General features: G+C 35.2%; 1 protein-coding gene across 4 annotated transcripts; it reads left to right on the top strand.

Moving 5' to 3' along the window:
- The first annotated feature begins 918 nt into the window (after positions 1–918).
- On the top strand, positions 919–14,176 carry LOC120138903 (kinesin-like protein KIN-4C). Of its 4 annotated transcripts, none has more exons than XM_039154292.1 (26): positions 919–1,004; positions 1,133–1,279; positions 1,399–1,551; positions 1,642–1,853; positions 2,065–2,240; positions 2,370–2,494; positions 3,372–3,408; positions 3,530–3,621; positions 3,706–3,822; positions 3,913–4,026; positions 4,142–4,225; positions 4,299–4,476; positions 4,914–5,014; positions 5,156–5,254; positions 5,344–5,457; positions 5,529–5,645; positions 5,757–5,837; positions 5,925–5,996; positions 6,077–6,170; positions 6,257–6,288; positions 6,465–6,550; positions 12,556–12,627; positions 12,719–12,946; positions 13,076–13,220; positions 13,331–13,801; positions 13,915–14,176. In XM_039154292.1, the coding sequence occupies exons 1-26, from the start codon at positions 999–1,001 to the stop codon at positions 14,152–14,154; spliced, it is 3,393 nt and encodes a 1,130-aa protein (XP_039010223.1). In that variant the 5' UTR covers positions 919–998; the 3' UTR covers positions 14,155–14,176. The 4 variants fall into 4 exon arrangements, with proteins under 4 accessions (XP_039010223.1, XP_039010222.1, XP_039010221.1 ...); XM_039154291.1 differs by having other exon boundaries at positions 932–1,042; positions 13,337–13,801; XM_039154290.1 differs by having other exon boundaries at positions 932–1,042; positions 13,331–13,798.
- The last annotated feature ends 4,722 nt before the right edge of the window (positions 14,177–18,898 follow it).

Here is an 18,898-nt window from a genome sequence, read left to right as displayed (position 1 = left end):
TTTTACCGATTTTGTTATTTAAATAATAACAAAACCGATAGAGCCTTATTTTATCTTTATATTAAGGTGCCGCACCGTAGAACTTCCCATTCATTTTACACCCATTCATTTTACACAATATTGTTTCTATCAAGTTATCTTCTTCAATGAATGGCTTCCATTCGTAGGGAAACAGAACACGTGATGTAAATCCAAGTTTAAATAAAACCACGTGACGTAAATCCAATTTCACCGAATTTTCTATAACGGTAAATTATAAATTTCATCACTAAATTTTACTATCTCTCATATTTTACTTACTAAACTTTAAAAATTTTCAATTTTTTCACTAACCTTAATACATTATTTTTTTGTCACTCCGCTATTAAATAATTAATGGTAAAATAAAATTTTCACCAAAATTGTGTCGTTTTGCATCTATATAAAAACCTATTTATAACGCCGTTAGTGAGAAAATGATTGAGTGACAAAAAAAATCAAATTTATTAAATTCAGTGAAGAAATTAAAAATATTTAAAGTAAAGTAATTACAATAAAAAAGAGAATAAACAGTTACCAAATTTGAAATTTACACTTTCTGTAATTAGCAAGTTAGTTTTGTTAGTTGTAAACCAATGATTGTTAGAATAAGATTACAGGCATTCCCCGCCAACCCCTTACCGCCCAATTTTAACCTTTCATCACGTGATTTTCACGTGACACCGGCTCTTCTTATTTTCCCCAACGAAAATTCAAAACTTTAACGTCTAAAAAACAAAAAACCAGAACCCCCAAAAACCACGAAGCTCCATCTCCGCCAGGCATTGCGTTCTCCAATAAGGTTTTTTTTTGGGTTTAATCTCATCAGCTCATGGATTTAAAATGTGATACATTTCATTTTGAGTGATTTGGAAGATTTTGTTTTGTAGATTTTGATCGCATTATTTAGGAGATGGAGAGTTCTGATTCCGTTAGAGTAGCCGTCAACATTCGGCCTCTTATTACTACAGAGCTTGTCAATGGATGTACGGATTGCATCACTGTCGTTCCTGGCGAACCTCAGGTATTTCGATTTTATAAATATATTTCCGAAGTTGAAATCTTATATTGGAATGGATTAGTGTTTGATTTTTTTTTATTGTTTCGATTACAGGTTCAAATTGGGTCTCATTCCTTTACATATGATTACGTTTACGGGGGAGGGGGACCGCCGCCTTCTTCTATTTATGATGATTGTGTTGATCCTCTGGTTGATGCAGTTTTTCGTGGTTATAATGCCACTGTACTTGCGTATGGCCAGGTTAGCTTCATTTTGTTCAATTGAGGGCTTTCTTAATTAATATTTTTATTAATTTCCTCTTTTAAAATAAAATTTTACTATTTTCTAACAAATATGTTGTGTTTCTGGGTTTTTTTTAGACGGGTTCTGGTAAAACATATACTATGGGAACCAATTACAACGACGAGGAAAGTAATGGTGGGATTATACCCAAAGTTATGGAAACTATATTTAGAAGAGTTGGGGAAGTGAAAAACTCCACGGAGTTTTTGATAAGAGTATCATTTATTGAGGTAATTTTGTAGGCTAAACAATAATTCTTCAACTTATAATTATTATTATTATCAGGTAATGTGCTTATTTAGTATCTTTGAATTTGACAGATATTTAAGGAAGAGGTATTTGATTTACTTGACTCAAAGTCTACAACTCTTGGAAGACCTCCTATACAAATTAGGGAAACAGGGAGTGGGGGAATAACACTTTCTGGGGTGACTGAGGCAGAAGTTCGGACGAAAGAAGAGATGGCATCAAATTTGGCACGAGGTTCTTTGTCTCGAGCTACAGGAAGTACCAATATGAATAGCCAATCAAGGTGAGGGTTATGAATCCATATGTTTTAGTAATCCCATTTTATTGGCTTCTCCAGAATCAGTACTATCTTTGATTTAAATATCATTTTCGTTGTTATAATACCATGGTGTGTTAGATTTATAAGGTTTACATAATCATAAATAATGTAATGATATTTTTTTTAAAAAAATTTGTGCTTATGCCAAATGCAATGATCGTTACATTGTTTCCAGTCGTTCACATGCCATCTTTACAATAAGCATAGAGCAAAATAAGACTGGTAGCTGCTTAAGTGCGGTAAATAATGATATCTGTGATGATATCTTAAGTGCAAAGCTTCATTTAGTGGACCTTGCTGGCTCAGAACGTGCAAAAAGGACGGGTGCTAATGGCACACGGTTAAAAGAAGGTATATTAGTTTTTCCATTTCCTAAAGCCTCATGTTATCTATTAAAATAGCTATAGGTTCTAAATTAGCCACAATATGGAACTTTTTGATTTATTTTGTCTAAAAAGTTTTGACATTTTGTTCTTGTAGGAATTAATATCAATAAAGGTTTACTAGCTCTAGGGAATGTGATTAGTGCCTTGGGAGATGAGAGGAAGAGAAAAGAAGGGGGGCATGTACCATATCGTGATAGCAAGTTGGCTCGCTTGTTACAGGTATGTTTTAAACAGTGTTTTATCCAGATATATATATATATGAAGAATCATTTCAACCAGTTGGAGTTTTAATTGGACGCTTTGATCTTTGTTGAAGCAGATTATTTGTTCAGAACAAATTGAATTGGATAAGTCAAATTGCTATCAACCAGTTGTCAATTAGTCTTGGGTTTAATGAATTTAAATATTCAGCAAGTACATGATGCATTGAAAAGTATTTTTAGAAGGTTTGGTTTAGAAAAAAATTCTTTTGATAAGTTTCCTGAAAAAAATGTTGTGAAAAAGAGTGGTTTCTTAATTTTAAGTGTTTAACAATGCTGTGAAATATTATTGTGAGAAGTTAATGTTGAAAAGAGAAATTTTGGAAGAAAAATAGTTTGTTGAGAAATAGAATGGAGGGTTTTTGAGAGATACATTTCGCTGGTTACGATGCCTCTATACTTGCTCAACTCCTAAAAACAAGAAATTATCAGTAAGCATGATATTAGGCCCTAATAATTAGCAATATTACAAAATGCAACAATTACTCCTAATTTATCTCTACCAACCACGATCAACAAGATTACTCCTAAAACATTTCATTAAATACTAGTCGACATCCCTTGATTTCCACGCTTCTCCTAGTATGGTCTATATGGCATTTCAAGAAACCATGCTTCTTTACTACCTTTGGTAATCTCTTGAACCAGACTTGTGCAGACTATTTGAGACCATATAGTGACTTGTGAAACCTGCACACATTGTCACCGCGCCCTTGTTTTATAATTGAATTTTCTTGAATTATAAAAAAATATATATTTTATAAAATTGTCCTTCGATGGAAATACTTACTTCAGTAGGAAAACTTGCATTTGTTAATGGAATTCTAAATTTTCAGGATTCTCTTGGAGGAAACAACAAAACCGTGATGATTGGTATGCTATTTTATCTTCTAATGCATTAATAGTTGTCACTATTGATATAAACTTGTTCCAGGTTTTTGTTTTGAATTTTGTTTATGATCCTTAAGTGTTGTTTCTTCTATATTGATTTTAGCTTGTGTTAGTCCGGCCGACACCAATGCTGAAGAAACTCTAAACACCTTGAAGTATGCCAATCGTGCTCGAAACATTCAGAATAAGGCAGTTGTAAGAGCTTACTTGCAAAAGGAAAGTTCTTTTCTGGGCTTTATAATTCTCATTCTAACAATCTCATCTCTCGCACTTGCTTAGATAAACCGTGATCCAATGGCAGCTCAGTTGCAGACAATGCGGAGCCAAATTGAGCACTTGCAAGCTGAGCTTTTGTTTTATCGTGGTGATGGCAATGGATCATTTGATGAACTTCAGGTTATTTTTACATAGAACATTCAAACACGTTCTGATTCTTTACTTGCTTAAAGTACGTCCTTTTGTTGTATGCCCTTTTTTCCCATCCAGATTCTCAAGCATAAGGTATCTTTACTTGAAGCAAGCAACGGAGAGCTACGACAAGAGCTTCAAGAACGTAGACTCGCTAGTGAACAATTAGCTCAACGTGCACTTGAAGCTCAGGTGAGTTTTCTCTTTTCTTTTCGCCTTCATTTAGTTAAAAAAATTCCCTTTTGCATTCCATGCTTGTGTAGCTGGTCAAACAGAATACAATATTGTGTAAAATAAAATATTTCAGGCTGAGAAGGAGAAACTGGTAATGCAAATAGAAGCAATTCGTAATGGTAAATCATGGGATGAAATAGAGTCTAACCAAAATCAGGTAAGGTCAGCTATTGGATCTAGAATTTGATGAAGACAATCTTCGGTTCACATGTGCTTTTGCATTATTCCAGGATTTTGATTTGATGAAAACTTATCTGTTGAAAATTCAAGAGCTGGAAGGAGAATTGATACGCCTGAAAAGCTTAAACAGTTCAAAGTGTAGACGAATTTCTGATAGTGTAGTTGAAGATGAAGATGGAACCTCAAAAAATTCACTATTTTCTTCCGGAAATGATTATTTATCTTCAGGTATGGGGACAATAGTGACCCCGTTACTACTAGTTATTTTGTGAGAGACTAACTACGTTAAATCTTTTTTGTGTGTTCAGTATAATTGTATTACATTGTTGAAAGGTAAACGCATATAATTATTGTCCAAGGTTTTTCTTAATTTATTCCCTATCGTTTTTCCCCCAATTGCAAATCTCTTAACTGGTTAGAATTGAAGCATACTTGAAATATATATATGACTGATTACCATAAGAATCCTCATCAAGCTTTAAATTCAATGATTTTGATGGTTGCTTTTCTGGTTAGGGAATTTAAACTCTGACACAATACAAAACGTCATTTAAGCCTTTTACTTTTTGTGATTTTCATTTTTATCATTGTTCTATTCACTATCCAACTTTTTAAAACCTTACCACCGAACTTATGGATGTAAGCATAATTTTTTGTTCAAGTAGATGACATTGAGGATAACGAAAAGGAGGTAAAACATTCTACTCTCCAAGAAAAATTGGACAGGGAGCTTATGGAGTTGGACAAAAGACTTGAACAGAAAGAGGTATATGTGCTTTGTTCATTAGAATTCAAGAAGATCTGTTTAAGGCATTTTATCTAATACAAAATATTTACTCTCTCATCATTTTGGTTTTACACTTGTTCCATTTTATGTATTTTCCTCACGGCATTTTATCTGTTTAAGGCTGAAATGAAACGTTTTGCAAGTTCTGGCACCTCAGTTCTTAAACAACTTTATGAGAAGAAAGTTAATGAGTTGGAACATGAGAAAAGGACTTTGCAGGTTAGTGCCTTACCTAAAATCAGTGTTATTTTCTGATTAGTGTAATCCTATATTATTAATTTGTTTCCTTTTAATTTGTCAATTGGCAGAAAGAAATTGAGGAGCTAAGACATAATCTAGGCAATATTTCTTCTCCCTCTGATGTTGTTGCCCAAAAGTTAGAGGAGGAATACCTGCACAAATTGAACGTCCTTGAGTCACAAGTGTGTTTTGAATTTTCTTTCCTCTATGAACAGTAATTATCTGTTTCTATATTAATTTTTTTGCTTTGTAGGTTGCAGAGTTGAAGAAGAAGCAGGATGTTCATGCTCAGCTTTTGAGACAGAAACAAAAAAGTGATGAAGCAGCAAAGAGACTTCAGGATGAGATTCAAAGAATCAGATCTCAGAAGGTGAATCTCGATCCCAAGCTCTCCATTTCTTCATCTTAAAAATGAAGTAGTTTCTGCAAAAGGGGAATATGGTTCTTGCTACAAGAAATAATATTTCCTTTTTTTTTTCAGGTTCAACTGCAACAAAAGATCAAGCAAGAAGCTGAACAGTTTAAGCTATGGAAAGCATCACGAGAGAAAGAGGTCCAGCAGGTATATGAAAATTCTGGCAGTTGCATCTAGAAACATTTTTTTCTTCTTTTGTCAACATATAATTACTCTCTTTTTCTTGCTAACCAGCTTAAGAAAGAGGGAAGAAGAAATGAGTATGAGATGCACAAGCTCTTAGCTCTGAATCAGAGGCAAAAGATGGTGACATTTATTTTTCGATGGAAAGCTTTGATCTTTCTAATTCTAATGAATTGTACTAAGTTTTCCTATGTGCATGTTAGGTTTTGCAAAGAAAGACTGAAGAGTCTGCTATGGCTACAAAAAGGCTAAAGGAGCTTCTAGAATCTCGAAAGGCTTCCTCACGTGAAGCTCCTAGTAAGAACCATTTTCACATCATGCAGTTTATTCTTTTGTTTTTCTGTGTAATTATCACTCAATAAAATAATATCATTAATATGCAGGCGCTGGAAATGGAAGTGGTCCTGGAGTTCAGGTATTGATAACAGCAAATAGATTAAACAGAATGATTTCGAATTGCTTGGACCAATCATTTTTGGTCTTACATGTCTTACTGAATTGCCATGGGTTATAATTATCAAACTTGTACTTTTTAATGCATGTTCTACGTGGTTCTCTTTTTTTGATATTATGTGTTTTCTTCCATTGAAGGCAATAATGCAAACAGTTGAGCATGAACTTGAAGTCACAGTACGGGTGCATGATGTACGCTCTCAATATGAACGACAGATGGCAGAGTGAGTCCTGTTTATTAATTCATGTGCAGATACCATGTCGAGCTACAAATAGCTTACCCTTTCATTTTATTTCGCTTATTTGGTTTGAGCTTTGATTTTATTCCAACTCAGGATTTACTTTTAGGACCCTGTGACACTGGTTCAAGAGTGTACTGGATAATGTCTACTATCTTAGATCTCCTGATTTGACAGAGTTTACCATTGAATTGTTTCTTTGATGTCTGAATGCTTCTTAAGACATGATCCTTTGCATTTTCAGATTTTTCTATATTCTCATATTCTGGTTTCATGTGCATTTTGACAGAGTAGCAACGACTCTTTTGGTTTCCGCATTACCCAATCTCTAAGAACTAAAAAGTCAGAAACGTTAGTGAAGATATTATTACGGAAGACGACTATCAGATAGAGAAAATCGCAACTGATAATTTGAGAAAATAAAAATGAAGATAAAGAAGACACAAATACGTGGAAAACCCCTAAATAATATAGGGTAAAAACCAATTGCAACGGTGGAAGAATTTCACTATGAGAAAATAGGAATTACAACTTCTCTCGATCTACCAAGGAGAAAAAATGATAATTTTCTCTTGATAAAAAGGAGAAAACAACTCTCAAGAAGCTCTCTAAATTCTCTCTAGCATTGAAAGAAAGCTAGAATGCTTTGGGATGGTTTTGAAGCTAAATGAGCTAGGGTATTTATAGTTGAAACTTAAGGACTAATTTGTAAATACCCTAAATTACAATGACTAAAAATATGATTCTACCATTGTCCAAAATTCAACATTTTACAGCTACTTTCGGTGCCAAATTTCCAGCTAATTTTGGTGCCAAGGAGAAAACAATGATAATTTTCTCTTGATAAAAAGGAGAAAACAACTCTCAAGAAGCTCTCTAAATTCTCTCTAGCATTGGAAGAAAGCTAGAATGCTTTGGGATGGTTTTGAAGCTAAATGAGCTAGGGTATTTATAGTTGAAACTTAAGGACTAATTTGTAAATATCCTAAATTACAATGAATAAAATATGATTCTACTATTGTCCAAAATTCAACATTTTCCAGCTACTTTCGGTGCCAAATTTCCAGCTAATTTTGGTGCATTTATTGTGCACACTTTCCACCGAAATTTGCCATCAATTTGGCCATTTCTATGTTGACTTTTTAACAATCTCCACTTGAAGATTTGATTGTAACAATCATATCTTCACACCATTCTTTCTACCTTATACCTTTATGTTGCTTACGTCTCTGACAGGCCACAGGAGGATCGACACCAGGTAAATTTATCGTATTGATCGCCTTCATCATGAAATCTGCTATATTGTCTTTGGTATGGATCTTCTGCATATCTACCGTCCCTTCTTCACCTTTTCACGAATGAAATGGTATTGAACTCGTATGTGCTTTGTCCTTGAATGAAATGTTGGATTCCTTACTAGATGCAAGGCACTTTGACTGTCACAAAACAGAGAGACATACTCTTGATTGTGCCCAAGCTCCTCCAATAGCATCTTCAACCAAATTGCTTATTTACTAGATTGTGTACCTACTACATATTCTGCTTCTGTTGTGGACGTAACCATAACTGACTGCAATTTTGAAACCAACTTACAGCTCCACCAGTAATTTTGAACACATATCCTGTAGTAGATTTGCTTTTATCCAAATCCCCTGCATAGTCAGAATCTACATACCCATTTATTAGTAAGTTTGATCCTCCGTAACATAATGCAACATTTGAGGTCCCTTTGATGTATCTCAGGATCCTCTTTACTGTATTCTAATGCTCTTTGCTTGGATTCGCCATGCACCGACTAACCACTCCCACTGCTTGTGCAATGTCTGGTATTGTGTATATCATAGCGAACATTAAACTTCCCACTGCCGATGCATATGACACTCGAGACATCTCCATCCCCTCTTCTTCACTGCTAGGACTCATACTGGAGGATAATTTGAAGTTAATAGGAAGAGGGGTAGAAATTGGCTTATAATCTTGCATGCTAAATCGTGACAAGATCTTCTTCAAGTAATTCTTTTGTGAAAGCCAAATCTTCCCATTACTTCTATCTTAGTGAATTTGCATCCCTAGAATCTTGTTTGCTGATCCCAAGTCCTTCATTTCAAATTCCCCAACCAGTTGTGCATTCAATTCTTCAATATGATCTTTGTTAGGTCCTGCAACTAACATGTCATCCACATACAAAGTAATATAACAAAATCGTTATCACCAAACCTCTTGAAATAAGCACAAGGGTCTGCATTAGGTCTGTTGTATCCAAGGCACATAATGAAGGAATCAAATCTCTTATACCAACACCTTGGCGCCTGCTTTAGACCGTACAGAGATTTGTTCAACCTGCAAACTAAGTTCTTCTTTTCTTTTTCTTCAAAACCTTCAGACTGGAGCATATAAATCTCTTCTTCAAGATTTCCATGAAGAAAAGCTATTTTAACATCTAGTTGCTCTAGATGTAAGTTCAATGTAGCACACATTGCCAAAACTACTCGAACTATTGTTAGTCGAACCACAAGAGAAAATATTTCATTAAAATCATACCTTCTTTTTGAGCATATCCTTTGACCACCAGTCTTGCACGATACCTCTCAACTTGATCGTCGCCATTTTGCTTTATTTTGAAGACCCATTTGTTACCAATTAGCTTCCTTCCTTTTGGTAGTGGCACAAGGTCCCATGTATTATTTTATGAAGGGCTTCGATTTCTTCTTGCATCGCCATCATCCACAGTGAAGCATATGAGCTGTTTATTGCCTCCTCATATGTTGATGGCTCACCGTCATTTGTTAAAAGATAGTATGTAATATTACATTCTATAACATAATCTGAGTGCCAATTGGGACGTCTTCTCACACGATCTGATTGACGAGTTGTTGGAGCTTCAGAACTCTCTGGTTCTTGTTCATCATGTGTTGGTTCTACTTCAGAAGAATCTCTTTGTTCAACCTCATTTTCCACATGTATCTATGTAGTCTTTGACTTTTCAGCGCTATCATCATCTTCTTTTCTTTGTAGTTTATCTTCTACAAAGATAGCATCCTTGCGGATGATCACTTTGCGGGCAGTGGGATCCCACAAGCGATACCCATTTACTCCATCAGCATACCCCAAGAATTTGCATTTCCTGAATTTTGGATCCAGCTTTGAAATTTCTTGGGAGTTGTACATCACGTACACTATACTTCCAAATACATAGAGTTTGAATAATCAGCTGTTTTTCCAGTCCACATCTTCATTGGTGTCTTCAGCTCTATTGCAGTTAATGGAGTTCGATTCACCAAATAACAGGCGGTATATACTGCTTCTGCCCATAATGATTTTTCTAGGTTTGCATCCCTCAACATTGCTCTTGTTCTTTCTAACAAGGTTCTGTTCATCCGCTCTGCCACTCCATTTTGTTGAGGAGCGTTCGCCACTGTGAACTGTCTTTTGATGCATTCTTTCCTACAAAAGTCATCAAATTCTTCGCTTGTGTATTCTCCTCCATTATCTGTTTTGAAACACTTGATTTTATTTCCAGAATCAAGTTCCACCCACGTCTTGAAGTTTTTGAAAGTTGAAAACACGTCTGACTTTTTCTTAATAGGGTACACCCAACATCTCCTGGAGTAGTCATCAATAAATGAGATAAAGTATTTTGCTCTACCTAGGGATGTAACTAGTGCTTGCCATACGTCAGAGTGAACTAATTCTAGAACACTCTTGCCTCTAGAATTTGATGTATTAAATTTCAACCGGTGTTGCTTACTTGTTATGCAATGCTCACACAAAGACAGTGATATCTTTGTTAAGTCTGGAAGTAGCTTTTGCTCCACAAGGACTTTCATTCCTTGTTCTGACATATGTCCAAGTTTCTGATGCCATAGCATTGCAGAATCTGAACTACATGAGGCAACAAAGGATTCTGCTTCTAGCACAGTCTCTCCCTTCAGCATGTACAAGTTTGCTGCTATCTTTTCGCCTTTCAGCACCACAAGCGCTCCACGGAACACCTTCATGATTCCTTTCCGTGTTTCAATCTTGCTTGCATTATTATCCAACAATCCGTAGGATAATAAATTTTTCTTCAGGCCTTTCACGTGCCGCACATCTCGAATAACTTTAATTGTTCCATCATACATCTTCAATTTGATGGTTCCCATGCCAACAATATTTAAGGCATAATCATTGCAACTATACACAGATCCTCTGAGACAGGTTCATAATGATGGAACCATTCTCTTCTTGAGGTCATGTGATATATTGCTCCCGAATCAATGAGCGATATATCTGCATATCTCTTTCTACCTTCCACGGTGGTTGACGCTTTACAGCATAGAGCATCTCAATCATTTGAAGTGTTTGCGGTATTGCCTTATGGATTGGAGTTTTTATTTAGACTCCAACAATCTTTCTTCAAGTGACCCTTTTTCCACAGTTGTAACACTTTAAATTCTTCTTGCTCCTCGACTTCGATCTACCATGTTTGTGACTGCTGCTTTGGCCACGTTCTGTTGATCTCCCTCTCATCTTTGTCAATACTTCTACTTATTGCAGATTTACTTGTCTGTCTTCCTTGTTCTTGTGTCGATTTTCTTCTTGTAAAACAGCAGCTGCAACATCATCGAAGACTAGACTGGTGACATTACTGTTTGTCAAGTTGATGATGAGTTGATCATACGAATCCGGTAGACTTCGAAGTAGAAGTTCAACAAGTTCTTGTTCTCCTATTTTACAGCTTAAGGATGTAAGCTGAGAAAATAAAGTGTTCAGTGTATTTAAGTGCTCCGTCACTGAAGTAGATTCTGGCATACGGAGAGTGTACAATTTCCTCTTAAGGAAAATTTTATTGTGTAGCGATGTGGCCTCGTATAATTTAGTAAGATGATCTCATATCTCCTTAGTTGTCTTCTTCTCCTCGATGCTTGACAATATTTCATCTGCTAATGCTAGATGGAAGTTTGCCATAACATTCCCGTCCATCTCGATCCATTTGTTGTCATCTGTGAAATCTACCGACCTTTCACTGATAGCTGTTAGACACCCGTCTTTCCTCAGGATGGCCTTCATATTCAATTTCCACAATGAAAATTTTCTCCCATTGAATTTTTCAATGTCAAATTTCATTTCCATAGCTTATTTTACGGATAGCTCCCATTATTTCACTATCGTGAATAGTTCTCTGGAACCTTCAAAGAATGAGTAATAACTTTTTACTTTCTTATGTTGGATGATCCACCTTTTGGTGGCAACCACAAAGACAATAAGCAGATATTACACTCTCAAATCTGGCTCTGATATCAATTGTTGCGGAAGACGACTATCGGATAGAGCAAAATCGCAACTAATAATTTGAGAAAATAAAAATAAAGATAAAGAAGACACAAAATTTACGTGAAAAACCCCTAAATAATATAAAGTAAAAACCACGGGCAACGGTAGAAGAATTTCAATATGAGAAAATAGAAATTATAACTTCTCTCGATCTACCAAGGAGAAAACAATGATAATTATCTCTTGATAAAAAGGAGAAAACAACTCTCAAGAAACTCTCTAAATTCTCTCTAGCATTGGAAGAAAGCTAGAATGCTTTGGGATGATTTTGAAGCTAAATGAACTAGGGTATTTATAGTTGAAACTTAAGAACTAATTTGTAAATACCCTAAATTGCAATGACTAAAAATATGATTCTACCATTGTCCAAAATTCAACATTTTTCATCTACTTTCGATGCCAAATTTCCAGCTAATTTTGGTACATTTATTGTGTACACTTTCCACCGAAATTTGCCATCAATTTGGCCAATTCTATGTTGACTTTTCAACATATATTTTGTCAGAGCCTTTTTACAGTGTTTGAAAATTCAAAATATTTGTCGTGGAAAATCTTTTGTGGCTGTTTTTTTCTTGATTTTCGTTTCATTTCCCTTTATAGCTATTGTTTTATGGAGGATGGCAGAAATTATTTACCATGAGGATTCAATATCTTTTATTCTTCTGTTTGAACTATAGGAGAGCGAAGATGGCCAAGGAAGTTTCAGGATTGAAGGAAAAAGCTGAGATACTTAAGCACAGTGAATTAAGGTTAAAACATCCTCTTTTATATACTCTTAATTCGATTTTTTCCCCTTCCCATAGTAATCAATTACTTCTCTTTTAATGCTACCAAATGCAGAGGTTTTCATGAGACTATGTCAGCTGGTGCAAGATACTCAAGGATTTTCGCTCTAGAGAACATGCTTGCTGCTACTTCTACCTCTCTGGTCGATATGGCCTCACAACTGTCTGAAGCTGAAGAACGTGAACGTACTTTTAATGGAAGAGGACGTTGGAACCATGTTTGGAACCTCTCCGAAGCAAAAAGTATTATGAATTATCTGTTCAATTTAGCATCGTCCTCAAGGTAATGAATCTTTTCAAATAGAAAATTCGCATTCGCAGCAAATCTTTCCCTTTCCATTACTTACTAAATTGATTTGCTTTTGTTATCATGGTTTTGCTTCAATTGATAACTTGCTGCCCTTCTTTCAAGGTGCTCATTGCGAGATAAAGAAGTTAGTTGTCGAGAAAAAGATGCAGAAATAAAATATCTGAAGGAAAAGGTGGTGATACTTGGTGGCCTGACCGGACAACTCGCTGCAGAAAAGGCTGATCTCGCTCGAGAAATGAAAATGAAGGTTAGTTCATTTCTTATTACTGTGTTCCAAAAGTAAGTTTGATTTCCATTTGAGCTTGTAATCTTGACTGGTTTCTGGCAACTACTTCTGACTTGAAAATGCTATTGTAGGAACAGCGGAACTCCATGGATGACATGTATACATCTCAGTTGGAAAATTCAGACATGAATGCAAGTGATGACGATGACTGGATGCAGTCCGAAGAAGAACGAGCGAGGAGAAAGGCTTCTAGAGCTACAAGAGCCAATGAAATGAAAATTAATAAGGGATATGTTGATGAGGTCAAAGGGTTATTCTGCTGCAGTTGTAGTGAGAAATCTTTATGTGAGACATCAAAGTGCCAATGTAGAGCAAATGGAAGTTGTTGTGGACAGTCATGTGATTGTTCTTCAGTCAAATGTTGTAATAGAGAAACAGAAGCAAATATCCCAAATGATGTCAGCACCGATGAAGAGAACAACCTTGTTGTTCACAGCGCAATGCTACTACAGAATGCATTGGGGAGTGAAAAGGAAGATGAAACAGAGGAAGATGGTCATACAGGGAGAAAAGCACTCTCAGAAATTGGAAACATAATGGTACAATTTATGATCTTATATATATATATTAGATCTGGAAATTTATTGCCTATTACTTGCACCATTGTTGCTTGGGTGATGGATAGCTTATGCAGAGTTTACTTGTTTCTTGACAGGCTAAACGTGATGCAGCAAAGCCAAACAAGAGAAAGAAATTGAGAAAATCTTTGGTTCAACTGGTTCCCACTGCTCCACCATCTTCAGACCGAGATAATAGAGCAGCACCCCTAAATACAAAAAATGCTGATCCTCCCAAACAACCAGATGGGTGCCCGGCAACCGAGTCAGAAATAGGTTCAAAGTTACCAAGAGCAATGAGACCGGCAGCTTCATCGACAAGCAGCAAATTGCTTTGAGTGAGAAGTGACGACAGGGAACCAACTGTCCTTGCTCCAACAACATCAGAAGATAAAGAGAACTTACCTTCGTTAAACAATGACTGTTAGTTCCTTTTAACCCTTAAAATCCCCTCTGCTACGCCTCACTTTTATCTCACTAACCAGCCTTCAGACCATTTCCATGTTTAAAAGAAAAAAAACCAAACTTACCCCCTTGTTTTTGCTCCCCCCCCCCGTTAATCTTTACAATAAGGACCCAACAAGATGACGATGAGTTGGTGTCGCTTTTAACAGTCGAAGACATAGTTGATTAGCTTTCAATATGGAGACCTGCCGAACCCAAGTGCTGGGTGCGGTGGTAGTTTCATCCCGGGAGGTTTTCATGTGGCCTCCGGTGGAGACTTTTATTTGTAATTCCTAACAATGTTACATGCTGTGTGCGGTGGTAGCTTCATCCCTGGAGGCTTTCATGTGGCCTCCGGTGGATATTTTTATTTGTAATTCCTTATAATGTTGCATGCATTCCTTATGATTGGAATTTAACTTAAAAATTTGTGAGTTTTTAAGTGTGTGATAAAAGAAATTATTATGTTTTAATAGATTTGAATTTGAATAATTATGTTATCTATTCATTTTCAGTAAAAGTAAAGTAAGAAAAATTCTAGATAAACATTATTTGTAATCATCTAAAAAATATATGATATAAATGTAATTAAGAGAATTAAATTAAAAATTAAATTATTTAATGCGTTTTATTTTGAACATAAAGAGTACGAGCAATAAAAATAATTTTTTTAATTTAAACAAACGATTACATCCTATAATTCAAATAAATATATTATGTGATATAAAGGAATAAAAAGAAAGTAACGATTTCAATTATAAAAAATCCTTTTTTTTGTGTAATGAGGGTAACTAACAGTATCCTAAACTTAATCGAGCATTGTACATTCCTCTAGTATTTTGCTGCCACCACTTCTGGGTTTTGATGAATTCATGGATCTTGTCGTAACCGGTTTTCGTCCGGGCACGAAATATTTATTTATGTTTGGCGGGAAAATGATATGAATAAATGGTTTTTAAAATAATTTGGGAGTCTCCATCGGCCTTTTGGGTTAGGTAGGTCGAATACCTAAAAATCATCCTTTAAAAGAGTTTTTAAGAAAACATCGATTAAAAGATAAACTGATCTGCGTTTTTAGCCAAAAATTCATTCTTTTTAATAATAAAAAGGGATTCGTGGTCGGTTACGTTTAGGGAAGTATTAGCACCCCTACAACGCCCAAAATTAGTACTTTTTAATTATAAATTGTCTCTATTATTAGAAATTAAAAATTCAAAGATATATTTAATTTATAATCTTTTTTATTTCAAATTTATGATTTTATGAAAATATATTAATATAAATAAGATATTTATTTATTTAAAATATCAGAAAAGGGCTTATAGGTGCTTTAAGACAGCTCTTTTTCTTTGATATAAAAATAAATAAAACATTTATTTAATATAGGATTTATAAAAATAGGATATTTAGTAAAAATATCAGAAAACGGACTTCTAGGTGTTTTAAGACAGTCATTTTCTTAATATTGAAAAATAAATATATATTAAAATATGATTATTAACAGTAATTTATGAAATATAGGATTTTAATAGAAAACAAATAGAATAAATAAACAAATATATATATATATATATATATATATTTACTTATATAAATAATAAAATTAATAATAATGAAATAATAATTAAAGCAATAATAATTAAAGCAATAATAATAATAAAATAATATTGTAAATAATGATTAAAATAAAAGGAATTAAAAATATAGTATTAAAATGTAAAATATTAAAAATAAATAGTCAAAAATGAAAATTTAATGATTAAAATGTAAAATTATAAAACTAGAGTCCTAATTCGAAATATATAAAAGGTGGGCATTAAAAGTGTAATTTAACCATAATTCATAATACGGGATTAAAATAAAAAATACTAAACTATGAGGGACTAAATTTGATATTTACCTAAATATATATATCTATATGCTGATAAGGACTAAATTAAAATAAAATAAAATTAGAAGACTAAATTAAAATAATCAAAAATTACTTTCAGTGACTAAATTGCAAGGTATACAAACTTGGACCACTGCGGACGGGGTTTACCCTTTATGAAATTACAAAAATACCCTCCCAAAACGGCGCCGTTTGGGAGAGGGTATAAATACCCGAAACCGGGGCCAGCCTCTCATTTATTCCTTTCTCTTCTCTCTCAAGCAGAGAAAGTTATAAAACTCTCTCTTGTCTCTCTCTAGCTTCTGTCGCCGGAGAGAGACCGATCATCGGTCGGCCGCCTTGCCCCGGCGCCGGCAACCACCGCCGGCCACCATGCCACCCATGGTGGCCGGAATGTACAAAATTACCTCACTTTCAAGATCCAACAACCCCAAAGCCGAATCTGGCTTTCTTTTCTCCTAAAAACCCCAAGAATTTCCTAGATCTAGGTTTTATACCTTCGAGTTTTCGATGTTTCGACTGCGGTTTTGAAGTTCCGTTGAAGGTAAGCCACTCCACTCTCTTCTCTTTTCTTTTTGCTCCCTGTCGTTTCTGGTTTGTGTTCTGTTTTAGGTTTGCTGTTGGTCTCCTTTTTTTTTCTGTTCTCTGTCCTCTTTGTTTTGCAGGATCTGGTGGCTTTTATAGCCACCACCGGTGATGGCTTCAGACCGGTTAAGAAGATGAAAGCCTTGGTGAGTCACCAAAGCTATGCTGGTGACTCACGGTAGTGTCTTGATGTGGATGGGGCAGCTGGCTCTCTGGAAAGCTCGGTGAAGGCTTGGCGTGGCATCAACAGCGTCGGCAGCAGTTGTTTGGACCACTTGGCGGTGGAGACGGCGTCTGGAAGAGGCACCTGGAAGAAGACAGTCGATGGGTTTGGTGGCTTCAGGGGCGGCGCCGCGTGGTCCCTAGGGTTATGATAACCCCAGGGTTTCTTGATGGAGCATCTGGGGACCGTTGGATCAAGGACAGATCCAACGGTGCTGAGCAATGGTGGCTGGAGCTTGTGATATAAACCCTAATCAATTTAGGGTTTCTATTTTTAATTGGGCCTGGACCAAGTTGGGTCTGTTGGCTCTGGGCCAGTATGGGTTATAATTGGGCCGGACTTGGCCTGTTTGTAATAATAATAATTTTAATAATAATAAATAAAATAATAATAATAATAATATATAAAATAATAATAATAATAAATAATAATAATAGAAAATGGAGAGAAAAAAATAGTATCTTCAGCTGCCCCTCTTTGCTCATTCTCGTGTTAACAAGAATAGAGCAAAGACGAAAAGATAATAATATTTTTTTATCCATTTGAATTCACTTGATTAATATGGAGATGTTGAATAAATTCTTCTCTTTCTTCAGATGAGTTCTTCTCATTATGAACTTTCCGCTGGGGATGATAATATCTCCTTCTGTGATGTAATCTGGAAATGTTGATGCTGACCTATCTTTTTCTGTGATAGAGTTATGCAAAGGTTGAACAAGTTCTTCTCATTATGAACTTTTTCTTCCTCTTCAGATGAGTTCTTCTTATTATGAACTTTCTCTGTAAAAGTTGATATTGATCTATCTCCTTTTATGATAGAGTTATGCAAAAGGTTGAACAAGCTCTTCTCATTATGAACTTCTTCTTCTTTCTTCAGATGAGTTCTTCTCATTATGAATTTCTTCTTCCTTCTTTAGATGAGTTCTTCTCATTATGAACTCTAACTGGCAATGTTAATGCTGATCTATCTTCTTATGTGATAGAGTCAAGCAAAAGGTTGAACAAGCTCTTCTCATTATGAACTTCTTCTTCCTCTTCAGATAAGTTCTTCTCATTATGAACCTTCTGGCAACACTGATCCATCGAATGATGAATTCGAGCAAAAGGTTAAACAAGTTCTTCTCATTATGAACTTCTTCTTCCTTCTTCAGATGAGTTCTTCTCATTATGAACTCGACCTGGAATTGCTGATGAATTCAAGCAAAAAGTTGAACAAGTTCTTCTCATTATGAACTTCTTCTTCCTTCTTCAGATGAGTTCTTCTCATTATGAACTCGACCTGGTAATGCTGATCCATTGAATGATGGATTTGAACTTTGCTAAAATCTTTGAAATTCCTGTCAAATATTCAACATGGATAAAATGAATAAAAATGCTCCTATTTTGTAAATGTTTAAATATGATGCATGAATGTTGATGCAATCTTCATTTGACTTCAAAATGGTGAACTCTGTTTTCCTCCACTTCATCATTTATTGCCAGGGTCACCTCTGGATATCAGTGTAGCAACTTATGCTATCAAACTTGCATTTATGAAGAACCATCTGATCAACTTGTATCTGTATGTCTTCTTTGCTTCATGAAAGTCTCAGAAGAATTGTTTCATTTGTGAAACTCTTATCGTAGTCAGAACTATGACCTTGATGCCCCATTTTGTCTTGGATAAAACCAACTTTCTTTGCTTGGAGTTGTGCAGAAATCCGATAAAGCTTTCATCTTTGAAAAGAGAATCTGTCATCTTTAAAAAGGGAATCTATCATCTTTGAAGAGTGTAGATGTAGATATGTCTGACTTAGCAGGGATTAATTAAGGGAGTAGAGTCTGTTCTGATTTGACTCTTGAAACACATTATAAGGAGAATTTATCTCAATTCCTTTCATGTCTCCACATTTAATTGGTTCTCGAACAAAGCAACTTGGACTATATCATGTTGAGATGA

This window comes from Hibiscus syriacus, unplaced genomic scaffold, assembly GCF_006381635.1.
Source record: "Hibiscus syriacus cultivar Baekdansim isolate YM2019G1 unplaced genomic scaffold, ASM638163v2 tig00110716_pilon, whole genome shotgun sequence".
Classification (NCBI taxonomy): Eukaryota; Viridiplantae; Streptophyta; class Magnoliopsida; order Malvales; family Malvaceae; genus Hibiscus; species Hibiscus syriacus.
Note: the sequence above shows the minus strand (reverse complement) of the source record. Positions and strands in the feature narration are given on the sequence as shown.

Excerpts from the sequence above, each read along its gene's own strand:
- LOC120138903 (XM_039154289.1), top strand. The coding sequence starts at position 932 with ATGGAGAGTTCTGATTCCGTTAGAGTAGCCGTCAACATTCGGCCTCTT. Across the intron at positions 4,226-4,298 it reads TAGAGTCTAACCAAAATCAG|GATTTTGATTTGATGAAAAC; the intron begins GTAAGGTCAGCT and ends GCATTATTCCAG. Across the intron at positions 5,255-5,343 it reads ATGAGAAAAGGACTTTGCAG|AAAGAAATTGAGGAGCTAAG; the intron begins GTTAGTGCCTTA and ends GTCAATTGGCAG.